Source organism: Nicotiana tomentosiformis, chromosome 5 (genome assembly GCF_000390325.3).
Source record: "Nicotiana tomentosiformis chromosome 5, ASM39032v3, whole genome shotgun sequence".
In the NCBI taxonomy this organism is placed as follows: domain Eukaryota; kingdom Viridiplantae; phylum Streptophyta; class Magnoliopsida; order Solanales; family Solanaceae; genus Nicotiana; species Nicotiana tomentosiformis.
In genome coordinates this window covers 113,602,991-113,622,180 of record NC_090816.1, presented here as the reverse complement: position 1 = coordinate 113,622,180, position 19,190 = coordinate 113,602,991, and the positions used below count along the sequence as shown (strand labels likewise).

The 19,190-nt window shown below is 36.2% G+C and overlaps 2 protein-coding genes across 2 annotated transcripts; one reads left to right on the top strand and one right to left on the bottom strand.

Moving 5' to 3' along the window:
• The first annotated feature begins 5,279 nt into the window (after positions 1 to 5,279).
• Positions 5,280 to 13,189, top strand: LOC104107002 (uncharacterized). The gene is made up of 3 exons (XM_009615679.4): positions 5,280 to 5,789; positions 7,680 to 9,024; positions 11,700 to 13,189. Exons 1-3 carry the CDS (start codon positions 5,411 to 5,413, stop codon positions 12,844 to 12,846), a joined length of 2,871 nt encoding a protein of 956 aa, XP_009613974.1. The 5' UTR covers positions 5,280 to 5,410; the 3' UTR covers positions 12,847 to 13,189.
• Positions 13,190 to 15,682: 2,493 nt separating this feature from the next.
• LOC104107004 (probable mediator of RNA polymerase II transcription subunit 26c) lies at positions 15,683 to 18,630 on the bottom strand. Its single transcript, XM_009615680.4, has 9 exons — positions 17,967 to 18,630; positions 17,825 to 17,893; positions 17,644 to 17,726; positions 17,425 to 17,498; positions 17,241 to 17,302; positions 17,068 to 17,101; positions 16,833 to 16,963; positions 16,091 to 16,181; positions 15,683 to 15,953 (listed from the first exon to the last, which is right to left on the bottom strand). Exons 1-9 carry the CDS (start codon positions 18,369 to 18,371, stop codon positions 15,844 to 15,846), a joined length of 1,059 nt encoding a protein of 352 aa, XP_009613975.1. The 5' UTR covers positions 18,372 to 18,630; the 3' UTR covers positions 15,683 to 15,843.
• Between the last annotated feature and the right edge of the window lie 560 nt (positions 18,631 to 19,190).

Sequence of the window (19,190 nt, the reverse complement as noted above, 5' to 3'; positions counted from 1 at the left end):
ATTATTTTGACCTTGATAATTTCTTCTTTCGTTTCTCACATGGTTCCTACCGGGCCCGATGCTCCTCTGATCTTCATTATATGGTCGATATCGATCCCTGCTTGACCTTGATGGCATTCGGTGTCTCTCTTGGTTCTTTCGAGGTTCCTGGCTGGATAAATAGGCTCCGAAGGGACTCCGAATTGACCATCTTCGACTCTAATTTTCAATTGATACCTATTGTCCACATCGGTCCATGTAGTGACAGGGTATTCTATTAAGTTTTACTTCAATTGTCGTGAAGCCATCGAGCTTCGTTCGTTCAGTCCTTGAGTGAAAGCTTGAACAGCCCAATCGTCTGTGACCGGTGATAGATCTATTCGCTCCATTTGGAAACGAGATACGAACTCTCTTAGCATCTCATTATCTTTTTTCTTTACCTTGAAAAGGTCCGACTTCCTGGTCTCGGCCTTTATGGCTCTGGCATGTACTTTTACGAAAGAATCTACAAGCATAGAAAAAGAATCGATAGAGTTAGGGGTAAATTATGATACCATACCATTTCCCCCTTTGACAGTGTTTCCCCGAACTTCTTCAATAATACGAATTCGATCTCATTATCTTCTAGATCGTTCCCTTTAATGGCACATGTGTAGGTGACAAGTTCGTTGGAGTCGGTCGTCCCATTATATTTAGGAATTTCGGGCATGTGGAACTTCTTGGGGATCGGTTTGGGAGCCGCGCTTGGGGGGGAGGAGGCTTTTGTATGAATTTTTTGGAATCCAAGCCCTTCAATACCGGTGGAGCCCCCGGGATCTGATCAACCCTGGAGTTATAAGTTTCTACTTTTTTATCGTTTGCTTCAATCCTCTTTTCTCCTGACTCAATTCGTTATGGCAGCTCCTCTAACATCTTGATAATTTCGGGATTAGTCTGTAATTCTTGTTCATTTGATCTTACTACAGCTGGCCTCATTTTGTGGGTGATTTCTCGGGCGGGCTCGGCCCTGCTCGGTGTCTGGGTTTGGCTCTGCAACTGAGCTATTGCTACATGTTGAGCTTGTAAAATTTCAAAGATCATACGCAGGTTGATCCTGTCTTCTCCAGCATTTTGGATATTTCGAACTGCAGGTCGAGTTCTACCATGGATGTTGTTTTCGGGGTCAGAACGTTGGTTCACCTCGATGGCCACATGTGAATTGACGTCGATTGGATCTGCGACCCTAGTTCCAACGGGGTCGACGAGTGGCCTTTCAGCCCCAATCGTTAGGTTGTTGTTCTCATCTTGAAGGCCACCTTCGTTATCAATAGGTAGGGCCATTGATTGAGAGTTCATTGTTTTTAACCTGAAATTAAAGACATTTCCAAGAGCAAGTGTAAAATGGTGTGTTTTGCAGAGATTCGTACCAAATAACCACTATTATCCTTAGCCCCACGGTGGGCGCCAAACTGTTTACCCGATAAAAATGGATAGAGTTGAATTTATACGTAGTTCTAAGGATACGTGGTATAACTTGATACAAATCGAAAAAATAAGTAGAAATATATTGAATATTAACTGTAAAAATATATTGAATATTGACTGTAAAAAAGGAATGAAAATACAATCCAAATTGAGTAGAGAATGATTTATAAACAAGCAAGATGAATCAATGTCCAAAGCCCAAAAAAGGATAATCTCTCTTATATTTCTGTGTACAAATCAAAAATCTTTGAAATGTGAGAGTGTATTAATGTATGTTTCCCTGGTTGTTCAATCTGCCCCTTATAGAAATGATACTCACTCTTAATATAGTGGAAAAATACTACTTTGGATACAATAAAAAAATACATAGTGAAGATCCCATAATCGATTAGTTAATTAATTTTTCCTTAATTCCCGTCGAGATTCTCTCCCCCGGTGCGGCTACAACGGTTCTTTTGTCTCTTGGCTCGATCTCGGGCGGTCTCTGGATCACGAGCTCGATATTGACTCGGGCTCGGTATTGTTCGGTCTCTGGATCTCGAGCACTTCATATCATAGTTCGATTTGGATTCGAGCTCGGTATTGATCGGTCCCTGAATCTTGAGCTCGATAACCTGGCTTCAGATCTCATTTCGATATTATGGTGATGACCATCGATCCATCATGTTCCAATCTCGACTAATTACATGAAGGACGGACCTGATTTTGACGGTACACAACATATTAATGTGACTTTTGAAGTTTGGTCGCGAAAGGATGTAAGTGAAACGATCAATCCCTTTGCATACTGAACCACTTTAATTTCTTGCATTAGTTTAAGTTGCCTCATACTAGCAAAGAAAAAATGTATTTAAAACGTGAAAAAAGTTTGAAAACCATTATAAGGTTTAACTAGGGGTTTGATATGCTTTTTTAATAATGTTCCATTTGCTCACCTAATGACCAGAAACATTATTTATATACTTGGCCGGTTGATAACTCCCAATCATTAAAGCTTCTGGTACCTTTCATACTCTTCTTTTATTTAAGCTAATCAAATTTTTGGCACATGTTCTATATATATATATATATATATATAACCAGGAATCTTAACTATAGCGACAGACTATCCTCTGTCATATATAAAGGGGGAACTAAAGAAGATATAAACAATTACGTACGTAATTGTATCTTTGACTAATACTCTGAATATTAATGTACTCCGTACCTTATTAGTGATAGCTAGAGCTATCTCCACGTTTGATAATTTGGGCTAAATTATGTATCAACAAGAAAAGTGAAGCGAAACATAGTCATGTAACAAACGAGAACTAATATCTTCTTTTAAATATTTCCTAGACCAGCTTTAATAATTTGGGCTACAGAAGTATATGTAGTTTACTAGCTTTACCCTAATTGGATAATAATGGTAGTAATCAATTTCTGGAGGATTCTTGAAAATTTAACCTAAATAGTAGTCCCAAATCTTAAACTAAAAATAGCCAACGAATGTATATAAATATATATAATTCATGTGTAATATATGTATAACCATGTATATATATATATAATATAATATAAGGAAAAATGACATCGTATAGCCGCTGTAAAAATAATAGCCGAAAAAATATATAAAATTTATATATATTTTGTATATATATACATTATGTATGTTATATACAAAAATTATACAAATTTTACACATTTTTCCGGCTACCAGATGTAAATAGTTTCTAGTGCGGGCTAAAAGTGATAATACCCATATATATAATTTATGTATACTGGCTAGAAAAAATAAACATTAATCAATCAGGCTATTTGTGTCATCTTTATTAGATGGTTTTTGACTTTTATTAATCTTATAAATTAACGTTTTTAAAGTTCCATAACACCATAGTTTATATATACATGTAGTGGTGAAACTCATACAACATTTTTAGATACGATACGCATACACATATATGCATAAGTTGTATAGATATGTACGCTCATGTACGTATGGTGATTGAATCTAAAATATGGCGCAATCAAAATGTAAATCGCGTTTGCTTCAAATTCAATTGGATTTAACCTCTATTAGACAAGATTGATTCACAAATCACAAACATGATTTCAAATTTGTACTGAATCAAACTTATTCAGTTATTCCTACCAAATTTGGATTTGGAGACTTCTAATTAACAAACACTTCTGGTGCGGTGTTAGTATTGTTTACTTCATAATTTCCTTTTTTTTTTTAAACAATCTTACTAATGGGAGGTTAATTCTTCCACCGCAGATAATGGGAGGTTGTGTCCCCTCCTCCTCTTTGAAAAATTAACCAAAATAGACTGTAAATGTATAATATATACTATATATAATTAATGTATAATGTATGTATAATCATGTGTAATTAGGTAGAAATGGCGTGGGATAGCCACTTTTTAACATGGTATTTAATTTTTATCCAGTATTTTTAATGCTGAGCAAAAATAGTCACTACTCTATTAAATTAATACGAAAATACATTTTTACCCTTTTTCCATTGTTGTGTAAATATTAAGGACATGGTGTCCTTAGCATTTACACTGCACACATGAAGTTAAGGACACCATGTCTTTAACATTTACACTGAACATATGAAGTTAAGGACACCATGTCCTTAATATTTACACAACACTTATAAAGTTAAGGACACTATGTCCTTAACATTTACACTATACACATAAAGTTAAGGACATGATGTCCTAAAGTTTAACATCAAAAGGTGCAAATACAAGTTAAGGACATTATGTCCTTAACATTTACAATGCACACATGAAGTTAAGGACATGATGTCCTAAAGTTTAACAATGGAAAGTGCAAATACAGGACACTTTGTCCTTAATATTTACATTGTATTCATGAAGTTAAGGACACCATGTCTTTAATATTAGCACATGGGTATTTTCATCCGGATAAAAAATTATTAAGTACTGGCTAAAAAGTAAATATATTTTAAACAGTGGCTAAAGAGTAAATATATCTCTAATTAGTGGCTAAAGAGTAAATACTTCCTCCTATAATTAGCGTATTATCTATGTATATTGGCTAAAAAAGTAAATACTGAATCGGACTGGCTATTTGTGTAAAAGTTCCTTCCTCCGCATTACAGTCTTCTTTAAGGCCCAAGTAATATGTCCTTTCGTACAGGCCACAAGGTAAGTTTGAAATTTGGAAATTCAAAGTAATAAAGAAAAAGGTAAATAAATTTGGTTAAGAAGTTTTTTAGAAAAATGACTTCTTTACTCATTGATCTTATTCTTAGGAGTAAATTTTGTTTGAAAATAGAAAGTAGGATTAGTTTGTTGTGAAAAGGAAAGTGGGATTATTATTGCAGAATCCAATAGTCTATTTGTCCAAGCAATAAAATAAATAATTAAAAATTAAATTAACTATCATTTGGGTGTTTTGAGAATTAATGACTAATATTTCACACACAAAGGATATAATTTTTTTTTAAAACTCACATACATTTTACTGAAATCTAATAAAGCGCCCACAAAGCGAATTGCTTGCTTATCAACTCATCCTAATTCCTAGCTTTCGCTACTCCAATTAGATAATTTCTGATTTTCTCAATTTATTTGAATCCTATCAACTTATATCTTACCATGAAGGATTATAACTTAGTAATTTTGCGTTTTCATTATTCATCCTCATGTAACATTTAAACAAAAATAATTTTCTCTTTCTTTACTTATATTTTTATTTTTACGAAAAAACAAAACATGGTTGACAATTTTTGTTTCTTCTCTTTTTTTCCCTTATATCACGTGAAGAGCACGTGTAGGGATTTAGGAAGGGTTTTAGCTCATTTCTCCTACTTTACCAAAAAACCTTCACTTCAATAAACCGACTTTTGCAGAGGTTTTTCACTCTCTCTCATGGCATCATCAACATGAAATGAACAATCATCATCATCATCACCACCACAAAACCCTAACCCTAAACCCCAAAATTCTCCAAAATGAAACCCCTTTTCCCAAGACCCAATTTTTTTACAATATCTCTCTTCACTAACACTGTTACTACAACAAAACCCTGCTGTCAAATAGCTTATTTCAGCACCAATTTTCAAACCCAAGTCCAATCTACGTATCCGTCTCGGCGCCACGAAGAGGAAAGCCGTAATGTGAAGGTATCAGTGTGGTGGGATTTCGAGAACTGCTCTCCTCCAGCTGGTGTTAATGTTTTCAAGATTGCACAGTGTGTTACTGCTGCTATTAGAGCTAATGGAATAAAGGGTCCCATTCAAATTACTGCTTTTGGTGATGTAATGCAGCTTTCTAGGGTCAATCAAGAAGCTCTTTCTTCTACTGGAATTAATCTTGCTCATATTCCTCATGGTAAAGTTTTCATTTTTATGTTTATTTTTTGGTTCTTGAAATGTAAAGTTTTGATTTGTTTTTTTGGGGAAGAATGTGGTTTTAGATAGTTTTTTAGCCATGCCCTTGTTTCCGAATTGATGCGTTATTATCATGCAATGGGAAAATGTTGAAGGTTCATATATTCCTTTAAAAATAATTGTCAGATAACACTTTTAACTGAGCATTTAAGATGTAATATATAGAACATTGAGTAAACTACATATCTTAATGCAACTTCAATAAATGAAATTAGAAGTTTTGTTCTTTAAGGCTAGCATAATGGTGGGAGAAGTATGTTGTCTGAAGACCATTTGGTAGCACAAACCGTAGAATCATTACCCCCGCCCAAAATAGAAGAATGTTAGTATTAAGTATTAACTCGTAGAAAAATGCCGTGTTGAATAAAAAAGGCTTTTTCTTTACCCAAGTGGCCCGATGCTCAAGTACCATGAGTTCAGATGTGTCAACTAAGGTCTGTTGCGCGTTTAGACTACATAATTATGGATAATTAAAAATGACATGGCCTTAGGCACACATATTAGGAAGCATTTCCTAGAGTAATCGTGAAGAGATTAATAAAAGCCATCATGAAATCTGAGGAAACTGTTGGAAATTACTACTGCAACTGAAGAATGTTTAGCTGCTTTCATACTAATTGGCAGTTGGCATTTTCTATGCGCATGATCATGTTACCATTATACTATTTAATATATAGGTTGATGATGCATGTTTTCACTACATATCAATTATAGTCCGTGCCAGAATTTGAGCAGACATAGCTATAAGCTGATAATTGAATTTTCCCTTGACAGTGTCTCATCCTATTTTTTGACTTTGTAATATCTTCCTTTAGTACAGATTGAGATTCTCAGTCTGTCGTTTAGGTTTTCTGATCTTTTATGGAGGCTTTCTTACGAAAAATCTTGAGTGGTAATTGTTTATTTGCCAGAAGCATGATTTTTGAAGAAAAATGCGGCTTTAATTGAGAAAGAACAACAAATGCTTATCATTTTCATCTTTCTAAGATGTATATCAGTATTTAGTCTGTGATAATATGGGTATTATGGCTTATTGGAAAGTAAAAGTTTTTTCTCTCCTCGTTTTTGAATTTCTTTATAAAATGTTTGGTGAAAGCTGAAGATGGTTATCCCTATTCCTCCATAGGCTTTTGTTTAATTATTTTGAATGACATAATTTGTGCATAGCTCGGATAGGACCAAGGAGAAAGCGAAAACACATCTTCTCAATCTGTATTCCATGTTTATGAGATTCCTCTTTTTCTGTTATACGGTTGGAGGTGAATAGTAGTTAAAACCAGAAAATTGCATCATGGAATTCAACCTTTTCAATTTTTGGTCACTAAGCTGGAAGAAAGTACCTGTTTTGGATTCCCTTAATTCATGGTACAGCATTGGGAGCTTAAGTTCCATACTTAACTCAATTGCAATGGGTTGTCTTTGCTGAAGTTGTATGACCAATTAAGTTGTAAAATCCGACATAATTGCACTAGTAATCTTGGCCGAGTTTGACCAAATTGTAAATCTTGGATAAGTTTTCCTCAGCTGATTATTACCCTTGATTATCAACTCCATGAATCTGTTTAACTCCGGAATTCTGGGATTTATGGGACCAGAGGGTTTTATGTGGCTGATGCTGGTTTTTGTGTATTAAATTTTTTCTTGACATCGTTTCCCCCTTGTAATTTAACTACTTTTTTATTTGATTCTTAAATTCATATGTTGTCCTCAAAAGGGAAACTAAAAAATATCGTAAAATAAGACAGTTGTCAGGCCTATGAGTAGCTTGTAATTTGACCTTCATTTCCTTGATCGCTACAGCTTTACCAATCTTTCGTTATGTTGATTTCAGGTGGAAAGAACAGTGCTGACAGGTCCCTCCTTGTTGATCTGATGTATTGGGTTTCTCAAAATCCTCCACCGGCACACCTCTTCTTGATTTCAGGTGACAGGGATTTTGCTGGAATATTACACAGGCTGAGAATGAGCAACTACAACATTTTGCTAGCCAGTCCAGAAAGTGCTCCTAGTGTTCTTTGCAGTGCAGCTAGTATCATGTGGCAATGGAACGCGTTATTGAAGGGGGAAAACCTTATAGGGAAACATTTTAATCAGCCGCCAGATGGTCCTTATGGTTCTTGGTATGGTCACTACAAGGCGGCTCTTGAAGACCCTTTTGCAGTTACAGAACAACCTGCAAATCCTCGCTCAGAGGAATTGTCCGAAGCTGTTGCAGATTCTAAATGTCGGCCCATTCCGAGGTCAATAGTGAGGCATATCCGCAATATTTTGAATTCATACCCTAAAGGAGTTTCTATTACAGAACTTCGTGCAGAACTGACGAAAAGCAATTTGAGTATAGACAAAGATTTTTACGGTCATAAGAAGTTCTCTCGTTTTCTTTTAGCCATGCCAAATATTCTAAAGGTCCAGTTTGGAAGCGATGGAAAATATCTTGTGCGGAGCGTCAACCCTAAAGTTCCTGAACAAAGTGACAATTCAGGCAAAAGTGCAGAGCCTGAAACTAATGGAGAGGCAGAATTTACTAGTACTCCTATTTTGAATGGCGAGACAGGCAGTTGTATGGAGGGCAAGGATGAGAAGTCACCTCAATCTTCTGAACAGAAAGTGAAGACATCTCCAAGAAAATTCCCGGGATCGCAGAGAGTACAGGAGGTATCAGCAGAAGTTCAGCAGCCCCCACCTGAGAATGTAGTCGCTAAAGCAAGTGAGGGTCAATTGCAAACTGCAGAGCAGCATGATTCTGCACCTGAAATGGACTTTCTAAAAAGGTTCTGGAATATGTGGTTTGGGAACAAGGAGTATGCTCCTAGGGATAATATCTCAAATGAGTCAAAAACTGCAGAAAGGGATGTAGAATTAAAAAGTCATTCTGAGCAATCGGAGGGTCCCCCTTCTTTTGCTCCTGGTAATAACACCAATACTAAAGATAAAGCCCCTATGCATCCAGAGGATGCAACGGAGAAGCCTAGCCAAGAGTCCAGCCTTTTTAACCAGATTAGGAACTGGTTTAGATCTTGGAGAAGTTCCAAGCTCTCGGATGAATCGGGCTTAGAATCCCATAAAGAATTCAAGCAGACAGAGGAATTGTTCTCAAAGGAATCCTTTTGGAGCGAAGTGGGATCATTCTTAGTTACAAGCCATGGTTCAGTGCTTGTCTTGCAATCAAGAACTAGGTAAACCTTCTATTTTTATATTTATGGTCTATCTGGCATCAATTTGCTTCATAATTCTGCTAGCTTTTCTCTTTTTTGCTACAGTTTATGCCTCTGTTTGTCTATGTAGATAATATTTAAGTTTGGTCCATTTGTGTTGTACATAGTACTGTTTCCTTTGGATTGAAGGTATACACATTTTCTATAATAAATTACCATGAACCCCTTGACATACATTAGGGAGTTGTTTAATTGTGTTTTATTGCGACCATGTGTTGAGTTGCATTTCGCTGCTTTGTTTCCTCTTTTGAGATGTACTAATATGTTGGTAATCAATATCGTCTGTGGTCTCTTTGTATGCTCAGTTGCATTTATCTCCTTTGTTTCTTTCTTGTAATGGGATAATTATAACATGTTAGTACTTAGTAGTCAATTTCTTTTATGGTCTCCTTATATGTTATATACGCATGTCCTAGGATTTGTGAAGGACCAAAAAAACAAATTAGTCAAGAAAGCAAATCCAAGACGCTTGATTTTAAGTCAGTGCAGTTGTCAAGCTTCAGTAGTGAATTATGTCAACTTCTTTTTTTTTTAAATTAACCGTTGGTGTCCAGGCCAGCTTGCGCGCACTTTGACTAATTCCACGAAGTACCTGCTACCTTTTCACCAGTACTGGTACCGGGTGACTTTGTCCACCAAAGCTTGGACAGATGGGATGAAATAACCTGGCATTTTTGCCTCTAAGTTTTTGAATATGAAACCTCATGATTCTCAACCCACTTCATTAACCGCTGGGGTCTAGGACACCTTTGGATGCAATTGAGAATTTTAAGTTAAAAGCACCAAAATATTTGAATTTTTTTTTGGAAGCTGCAATTCCTTTTTCTCCTATGCTGGATATCTTGGTTCCATTCTTCAACATATGTTTTTGCCCCTTTGGTATGCATGATTATTTGGTTAACTTGTTGTTTTCAATTTGTCTTTTCCATTTGTCTAGTAAAAATGTGGAGCTTGTTTTTCCTTTGGTAATTAATGATCATCTGGTTAATTTGTTTGTTTCAATTTGCCTTTCTTTTTCTTTACCTAGTGAAAATGTGGAGGCTAAGAAATATATGGAGATAGTTCGTTCAATTAATAATACTTCATGATCCTGGCATGGGCCCAAAGAGAGATCTATTTTGGATTTGCCATATTTGTTGCAGTTACCTGGTTGGATCTTGGCCCGCCGAATCAAGTCATCTCTTCTGCGCATGGACTAAAGCAAAAGAATCCCGCATGGCGCATATTAGGATGTGTAGCCATACATAAATTCAACCCCAGCCTGAAAAGGCCAAGCCCATCATCTCCCTAGATAAGGGGAGAAATTACTGCGTTTGAGATAGATGTAAGAACCTTTTGATCGCTTGAGGAGTCAGGCAATTAACTGACTCTTTTGGGAGCATGGAGAGGCGAACTCGGCGAACTCAATTAGATGAGAGATTGAAGCGATTAGCTGATGTGGCTAGAAGTGTAAATGGGCTGCTGAGCACACTGACCTTAAATGTGACAGTTTTTTTTTTTTTTTTGGGAGAAGGAATGTGACAGGTTTTTAGATAGTCATCCAGAGCATGGCAAGGAAATATTTTAGGCATACAGTGGTTGGTCCTACAGGTATAAATAGTTTCTTTAAACATAAAACAGAGACATCCATTAATCACAACACATTTAACTCCTGCCATTCTCTTTCAACTTGTTAATTCAAGTTTATTTCATTGCAGCTTAAGCAATATTCTCTTTGAACACCAAGCATCTACTATCTTTTCTTCATGTGATTTCGCCTTAACTTTGTACCCCTCACAATCTAGCCCTACAAAACAACTACATTTTTTACTTCCAATATTATGACCTTCCGTAAAGTGGTCCTAATAATCCATGGTAAAGGAAGAGAGATCCTTGACGTTTATCGCCTGACATAAATTGGGAATTCCAGTGTTGGTGAACACTGTCACAATTGATCAAGCTTAATTGGCTCAGAATTTTTACCCACAACTATAGGAATTGTTATGCAGCTAATAACAATAATATGGGGGTGTTCATACAAGAATTGCTTACTTTACTGGTAATTTTGTCTTTAGGTATTCTTATACAGAGATTTGTTAATACATGTTTCTTATTTCACATCTAATTCAGCAAAAAAAATGCATAGATTATTGAGTAAATAACCAGTATTAGTAATGCAGAGTTTTATACCAGAAACAGAACTGTGTATTTGTTATGCTGATTTTGCTTGAGAAATGTAAAGCTATATGTTAAAAACCCGACACTGAATTAGCTATGCTAAATGGTATGCAAAAACAAGTTTGGCAAAATCATATCTTGGAACTTTTTTTCCCATGTATTTTATTTGTGATGTCAGGTTTTAAATGTCTAGTTCTTAAAGTATTTAATACCTAGTATACAGTGCCAAGTATTGTACCCACTTTCTTGTGTTTGGATTTGAAGTTGAGTGGTTTGTTCAGGATGTTTAGTACAATTACTGCCTTCATGCGGCTTGGGTTTTTCGAATGTTTTACCACCTACCCACCCAGAAAGTGGATTACTTGGGCTTATAATGTACTTCTTTTATGCTTCAACTCAAGCTACATTTCTCTGAATCTGACACATTATATTTTTATCTGTAATGGTTTCTGATCTTATGCTACTATGGTTTTCTTCAGGGCCCAGATGGCACAGAATCTCCAACAAGAAGGTCCTTCATCTCTGAATTTTCTTAGTGAAGGTGATGCTCTTCGGCTGGTGGACTTGTTAATCTCAGATAAGAAATGGGTGGAGGAATGTCTTTCCCGAACTTTCCCTTACAAACTCTATCAGCCAGCTGTCAAAGCTTCATTGAACAGTTATTCTTCCACTTCAAATGGGTTGAGTTCTATGTTTAGGCATACGAGAGATACATCTAATTTGCAAAGCTCACAAAAACTTGATGGCGAGAAAAGACACCAAAATCCCCCTCACACAGGAGTTTCTCGGCCCGTTGTTCAGGGCACTTGTTTTGTTAAGTCCAGAAATGAGATGCTTATGGACTGTCAAAAGCTGGTGGATGACATTGTAAAGCAATATCCGGAAGGATACAACATGGGATCTTTCCGGTCCCTATTTCTTGAAAGGTATGGATATTCACTGGATGTAAATAAGCTTGGCTACACAAAGTTAGCTAATCTCCTTCAGATAATGCCTGGGATAAAAATAGAGTCTACTTATATTCTTCCCACTACTAAAGTCCCGAAAAGTCCAGGTCTAAAAACAGAGGAGCCGTCTGATCAAGAAAGTGATTTCAGTGGTACGGAAGGCAATTTAGATAGTGAATTGTCGAGTTTGCCTGGGAAAGATAATGAGTTTGATTCTACTTGGGAGGAACTAGGTCCAGTATCTAAGACAGGACGCGCCAAGGATGAAATAAAACTGGGGTCTGATGGAAAAGCCAAAGATGGATCAAGTGAACAAATACATGGCAACTATGAAGCCCCATCGGATCTTGATTTCTCTGATTCGGATGAAGAGAACTCATCTTCTGCTAAATCAGAAAATGGGAAGCCGAAAGTGAAGGAGGAAGATAGCTCATTGTTACAGATTCTTGATTCATGGTACGGTAGAACGGATGGGTCAGCAAATGTTGATGGCGTGGTAGAATCTTCAACCGACAGTTCAAAATCAGCTGACAAAATGGAAAATTCTGCCACTGGGAGGAGGCAGAAGACATATTCATTTGTAACTGACCAACCTGGGGATACTAAGGATAAGTTGATTGATGGTATATTGGGTAGCTTAAAGAAGTCAGGTGAGAGGTCGACTGAGTCGAGGGTGTAGGTCTGATGGTTGAGAAGAGCATCCCGTCTGTGGCTTCTTTACATCAATTTCTAGGATAGGTGTTTAGCAAGTAGCACACACATTGTGCAACATATTGCTAATTTTTTGCTATTGATCTATGATTATAGTAGGCTGCTATATCGGAGAATTTTAAGGGGGAGAAGTTTCTTTCTTTATCTACTCACTATGTACTATGAAATTGGTTAGAGAGATTAGGAAATGCAACTATTGCAACATTTGTTGGCCGTACAAGTTACAAGGACTAACTCATGACTTGTAAACACTTGGTGTATAAGAAATTTTGGTATTGCCAAATGCGTAAGAATTGACAATTAATCAGGAACCTCTCTTTCAATGTTTGTATATGGAAGACATTAAAATTATTCTCGCAAATGCATTGTGACAACGATCGGTCTATAGCATTGTCTGGTAAGGGTAAACAATCCATGCTAATCAGATAAACAATTAACACAAATACAGAGCTAATAAACACTAGTAGTTAGGGGAAAATAATAAATTTCTGCAACAGAAATGTGATGAAAAATGGGTAGTTCTTCAACATCAAATTCAAATATTGAAAGCACTAGCTGACTGAATATATCCACTTTATACTCGCTGCTCAGAGTTTAAGAGCTACATTATAACGCTTGCTTAAATCGTCGATCATGTCCAAAATGGAGAAGGGGATCATATCTTGTCATATATTCGTCTGGCTTGATCAAAGATCCTGAAGCCATAGGCAAGTTGGAGTTCAAGTGCATAAGCCCATTTTCATGTTGGGAAAATTAGGGTGGAATTCAAAAATAGCTAGATTCACAAGTGGTAATTGAAAATAGCCACAGTTTCAAAAGTAATCGAAATTTAGCCATGTTTCATGTAAAGATAAATCTGAACGAAAATACTATTCAAAATCCGGAAAATATTCCAGCATAATATACTGGACTTCCAGCATAATATACTGAAGTTCCAGTATAATATACTGGTCCGGCATAATATGCTGGAAGTTCGTACACAGGTGCTCCAATCTCCAGTATATTATGCTGGAACTTTCCGTGTGTTGGAGTTCCAGCATAATATGCTGGAAGTTCATACACATTTGCACCAATCTCCAGTATATTATGATGGAACTTTCTGTGTTGCAACAAAATAGTGGCTATTTTTCATTGACTTTGCAAACGATGGCTATTTTTCAATTACCAATCCGAAAATTGGCTAGCCCGTATTATTTTCACGAAAAATTAGGTCCAAAGTTTTTTAAAAAGGGCCCAGCTATAATTGGACCTCAAGAAAGGGAAAATACCACGGGCTAGCCAGTTTTTGGACTGGTAATTGAAAAATAGCCAGTGTTTGTAAAGTCATTAAAAAATAGCCATTATTTTGCTAAAACACAGAAAGTTCCAGCATAATATGCTAGATTATAGAGCTCTTGCGTATAAACTTCCAGTTTAGTATGTTGGAACTCCATCACACGGAAAGTTAGCATAATATGCTGAATTATGGAGCTCATGCATATAAACTTCAAGCATATTATGTTGGAACTCAAGCACATTATGAAATTTCAGCACATTATGCTGGAATCTCATATTTAAAAAAATTCGAATTCCAACATATTATGCTGGAATATTTTCAGATTTTTAAGGGGTGTTTTTGTTCAAATTTTATCTTTACGTGGAAAAACGACTAAATTTCGATTACTTTGAAACTGTTGCTATTTTTCAATTACCAGTACTAATACCGGCTATTTCTTTTCTCCCCAAGAAAGGAGAGGGAGCGACTTTTGGACTGCTGTGTGGGGTCCACTTATTCTCCTATTGTTGCATAGACCATTTTACTTGCTTTCGAATGGCAGGTGCATTATTCGTGAAGCTAACAAGGATTTTGATACTCCCACTGTAAGCGCTGATTCAACGGTGTAGGCGTGTAATAGAGTCAAGATTGTGTTTAGGCCGTTAGTGCTACAATTCTACCTGCAAAAAACCTACATCAGATTCTTCTTTCCAAATAAATGTACTGGACGAAGATCGGTACTTTGTCCAATCTAATTTCCTACTTGATGTTCTTTAAACAAGGAGTAATTGGACTAATTTAATTTGCTAAATTGAAATAAACTTGTCATTTTTGAAAATAAAAAGCAGGTTTTAGCTTAGAAACACTAATACAAGATTATTTTGCATTTAACATATTTAGCTTGTATATAAAAAATCTTCTCTCCCTTGTTTCTCTAGATTCCATTCTCTAGTCAACCTATCCTACACTAATTGAGATGAAGAGAGTATTTTGTTGCTTTCCTTCAAAAACTAAGAACTGGCAATTACTTTTGAAGAAACGAAGTACAGTACTCAAAACCTATATTTTGAAAAGTGAGGAAAGAAAGAGAAAGGCAATTAATGGGAAAGAAAATGGTCTACCCTTATGCCCGAAGTATTTCCCCGTGCATGACAGTCCTTTTCCCACCCTAACCCAAACAGATAAAAGAAAAGCTATATTATTTCCATTCATGTTAAAAATTCCTTCCCTTCCAACCAACGGGTGACTATGCTAGACAATTCTATCTGCATTCGCAACAAAAGGTATACCAGAATTAAGAGTGAGAATTATTATTATTATCTAACGAGGAAACCCGGGTTTGCTTTTCATTTTTTTCCATTTTTTTAATGCAGAATCTTGCAAACAAAAGCCTTTTTGCCCATAATTTTCAAAACCAAACTTGAGTAAGTTTTTAAAATTCCAAGTTCTTTTTTTTTTCTGGGAAGTGCAAAAGAAATGATCCCTGTTTCCAAAATGTTGACATTCAACAAATGCTTTTGAATATTTACCAAAAAGTAGAAAGAAGTACTAAATAAAACGCTTATGGTTTTTGATTGGAAAGAAAAAAGTAGTAACAGGGATGAACCGTTGGGTAAAATCCCGTTATCACAAATGCTGAGTTTTAAGACCGGATGCGTGCAAATAATAGAGAAGTATATTATTGTACACACAAACGGGCTTCTGACAAAATCAGCGATGATGCCTGCCCTGAAAGCCGCCTTTATTCTTGGCAAAGAAGCCGTTCTTTGGTTTTGGAATCTCATGAATATCCATCACCTGTATTGTCCTTTGCTTTTTAGCTTCACAAAGCAAAACAATACACCAACAAACAAAGCCCAGTCAATAATCCAAAAAGAGCAACAAACCATAAAAGGAATAGTAGTAGTTTTGCTATTGCTAATAATACAGCAATATATTCTAAAATCCAAAACCAGACCATTTTGAGCTTCTTGGTAATTCTCCTGAAGCCGCCTTCTTGCTGAATTTAGCTTTTCAAGATCTATGGCTGATTCCCTTGGAGGAGGTCTCTGCAAACACCCAGTAAAACACAATCATATGTTGGGTTTTCCCGCAGAACAGAGATCATTTCCAAAATAAAACACGAAAGCCTGCTGTTAATCTTTAAAATGATCTTAATCTGAAATTTCACAGAAAAAATGTACGGTTTGTTATGCTGTCTTACACCTCACCAGCAATAACCAATATGGCTGCATTGCATTTCTATATTTGTCAAGTAGGGGAAGTTACTCGTTAGTGCCCCCAGATACAACTAAATCACGCAGTAAAAGAGACTGCGTTAGTTATATTCCGATCACACCAGTTGGTCATCAAGCAATAGATGATGTAGCAAATAAGTTCAAATTAAACACCATATATGATTGTGAAAAAAGATGCAAGTGAACTTGAATGATGTGACAGTAGTCAACTATAGACAAATTGGACCTACTACCATTATTATATGTTAAGCAGTTGAGCTAACTACACCAACTTATCCTTGGTCAAATACTGAAAGAGCTTCAAGGTTAAAGAAGCATGCACTATATTCTAACATAGGAGCGGGACACAACCCATTCATCTCATCATTAATCAACATACTTAACTAGCACTAATTCAGTATAATTTATCAAGAGACACGGTAGTAGTAAACCATGAAAGAGTAAAAGAGTTGAGCATAATACACTTGGGGGAGGAGCAGAAGTAGGTTTAGGAGCAGACTGCAGTGGTCTAGTTGGGGTTACATTCCGCGGGAGAACTGGTTTTGGCTTGTACTCTGATTCGGAATTATTCCTGTCCGAACTTGAACTCCCATCTAAAAAGAAAACGATTGGTCAAAGCTGATGAAATGCATATCAAACTTTTTAAGCAAAAAGACCATATTAACAAGTTAAAATCAGATTCCATTATAATACATACTTCGAGGATTCGGTGAGTATGTGAAGTCAGGAACCTGTAAAAATCATTAAAAAGAAATAAATTCTAACTGTCAAACTTAGAATCTGCAACAAATGGTCCTCCAATCTTACACTCTTTCTTTCCTTGTACAACCGAAAAAACAGACTGGACATCAGTGAATTCCTTAAATTTACCTGATGATGACCATTCAGTTGATTTTTCGGTACATTCTGTTGGGGTGAGTCTCCATCAGCAGCTGCCCCCATTACCATTAACAAACTAATTCATCAGTACCTTCATCGTCTATCTATTGTGTTCCTTTTGGTGAAAGAAAAAACACAAAGGAGAAACTAAATTGGTTTTTGTTGATGATATTACCAATAAGATTTGAAGACCCATGTTGCTCAGGCTGGTTTAGCCTAACCCAATCATCAACAGTTTCTTTCCATTTTCTGCGACAAAAATAAAAATCAACTCAAACGCAAAATTCTCGTAATAATGAAGAGAAACAGGATCACAAAAGCTTGCAGCTATAACTACTCTTCAACTACTTAGAATCCAAAAAATTCATACAACAAAATTCATGAAAATTCAAACCTCACAAGCATCTTCACCAATCTCCTAACTTCATTTGATGGATGCTTCCTCAGTCGATTCACATGCCTTCCGATATCAGTTTCCTAACCAAAATTCCATTCCAAACAATACCTTCAATGTAACAAACAACAACAAAAAGCAAAAGTAAACAAATAGTTAAAAAAATAAAAATAAAACTCACCTTGAGAGCTTGGAATGTAATATCCATATCTGCTAGACTTTGAAGCAAGTCAATCACATCCTCATCCGACTGATTAATAATAAGTTAAATTAATAAAATTACTCATGAGAAAAAAATAAAAAAGAATAACAGTAAACTATACCAGTTGTGGATCTTCAAGTTGTTCTTTGATAGTAAGAATTCGAGTTTGTTCATCATCATCAAATAATCCTCCATATGGATCTACATCTTCTTCCTCGTCATCATTCTTATTATCATTACTGGTATTATTGTTCCGATGATTTGACTCCGGTGTTAACGGACTCTTATTCATCACCGTCTCCACATTTCTAGTAACTCTCTCGCCGTTATCCAAGCTATACTGACCGTTAACGACGTCGTTACAGCTCCGGCAGCGCGTGGAATACAGCTTCTCAACGATTCCGTCGCGGCGATGCTTCAATTCATCGCCGCAGTCAACCGATGCAACCGAAATCGCTGCGTCGATCAACGTCCACACATCTACCTTCGATTCCGATAAAATCAATCGGAATTCGTCCAAATCCATGCGAAAAAATTATCGAGGAAAATTTGGAGAAAGATATATTGGAATTACATCAGCAGATCTATGGATGATGATGGCTGAATGGAATAAAACGACGACGTATTGAAAAGCATTTTATTAGATCTGATTTTTGAGATTTTTGATGATGTTTACGAGTCTTCTTCGGAACCAGACAGAGAATAGCAAATGAGGGGAGTGGGTGGGCGGGTGATGGGAAGGGGGAGAAGAATGTGAAGGATTTTTTTGGAATAATGATTTTGATTCTTCTTTTTGGCTTTTGTTTTAGTATTTGTTTATTACAACAATAACAACAACCAATTAAAATTTCACAAGTAAGATCTTGAAAGTGTATAGCGTACGTGGACCTTAAAATTTCACAAACACGAAAAAGTTATTTTCGAAAGACTCTTGGTTTAAAAAAAAAAAATAAACAATAGACAATAGACAATAGATCGGTGATAACAACATAAGTCGTAAAAATAAAATAATATCAGCATTGTAAGAAATAAAAAATAAATAACAATAACCAATAATAATGTCATAGAAAATAGCGTGGAAACTACATAAACCACTAACAACACAAGGCGAAACATTATCACCTTAGTCCCGTCCCCGGAAACAACGTAAAAACGCTCGACTCCCTCCTAACCTACAACCTTAATGCTCGACCTCCACAACTTCCTATCTAGAGTCATGTCCTCGGAAATCTGAAGTCGTGTCATGTCTTGTTTGATCACCTAACCTCAATACTTTTTAGGTCGCCCTCTAACTTTCCTCGTACCTGCCAAAATCAATCATTCACACCTCCTAACCGGGGCATCT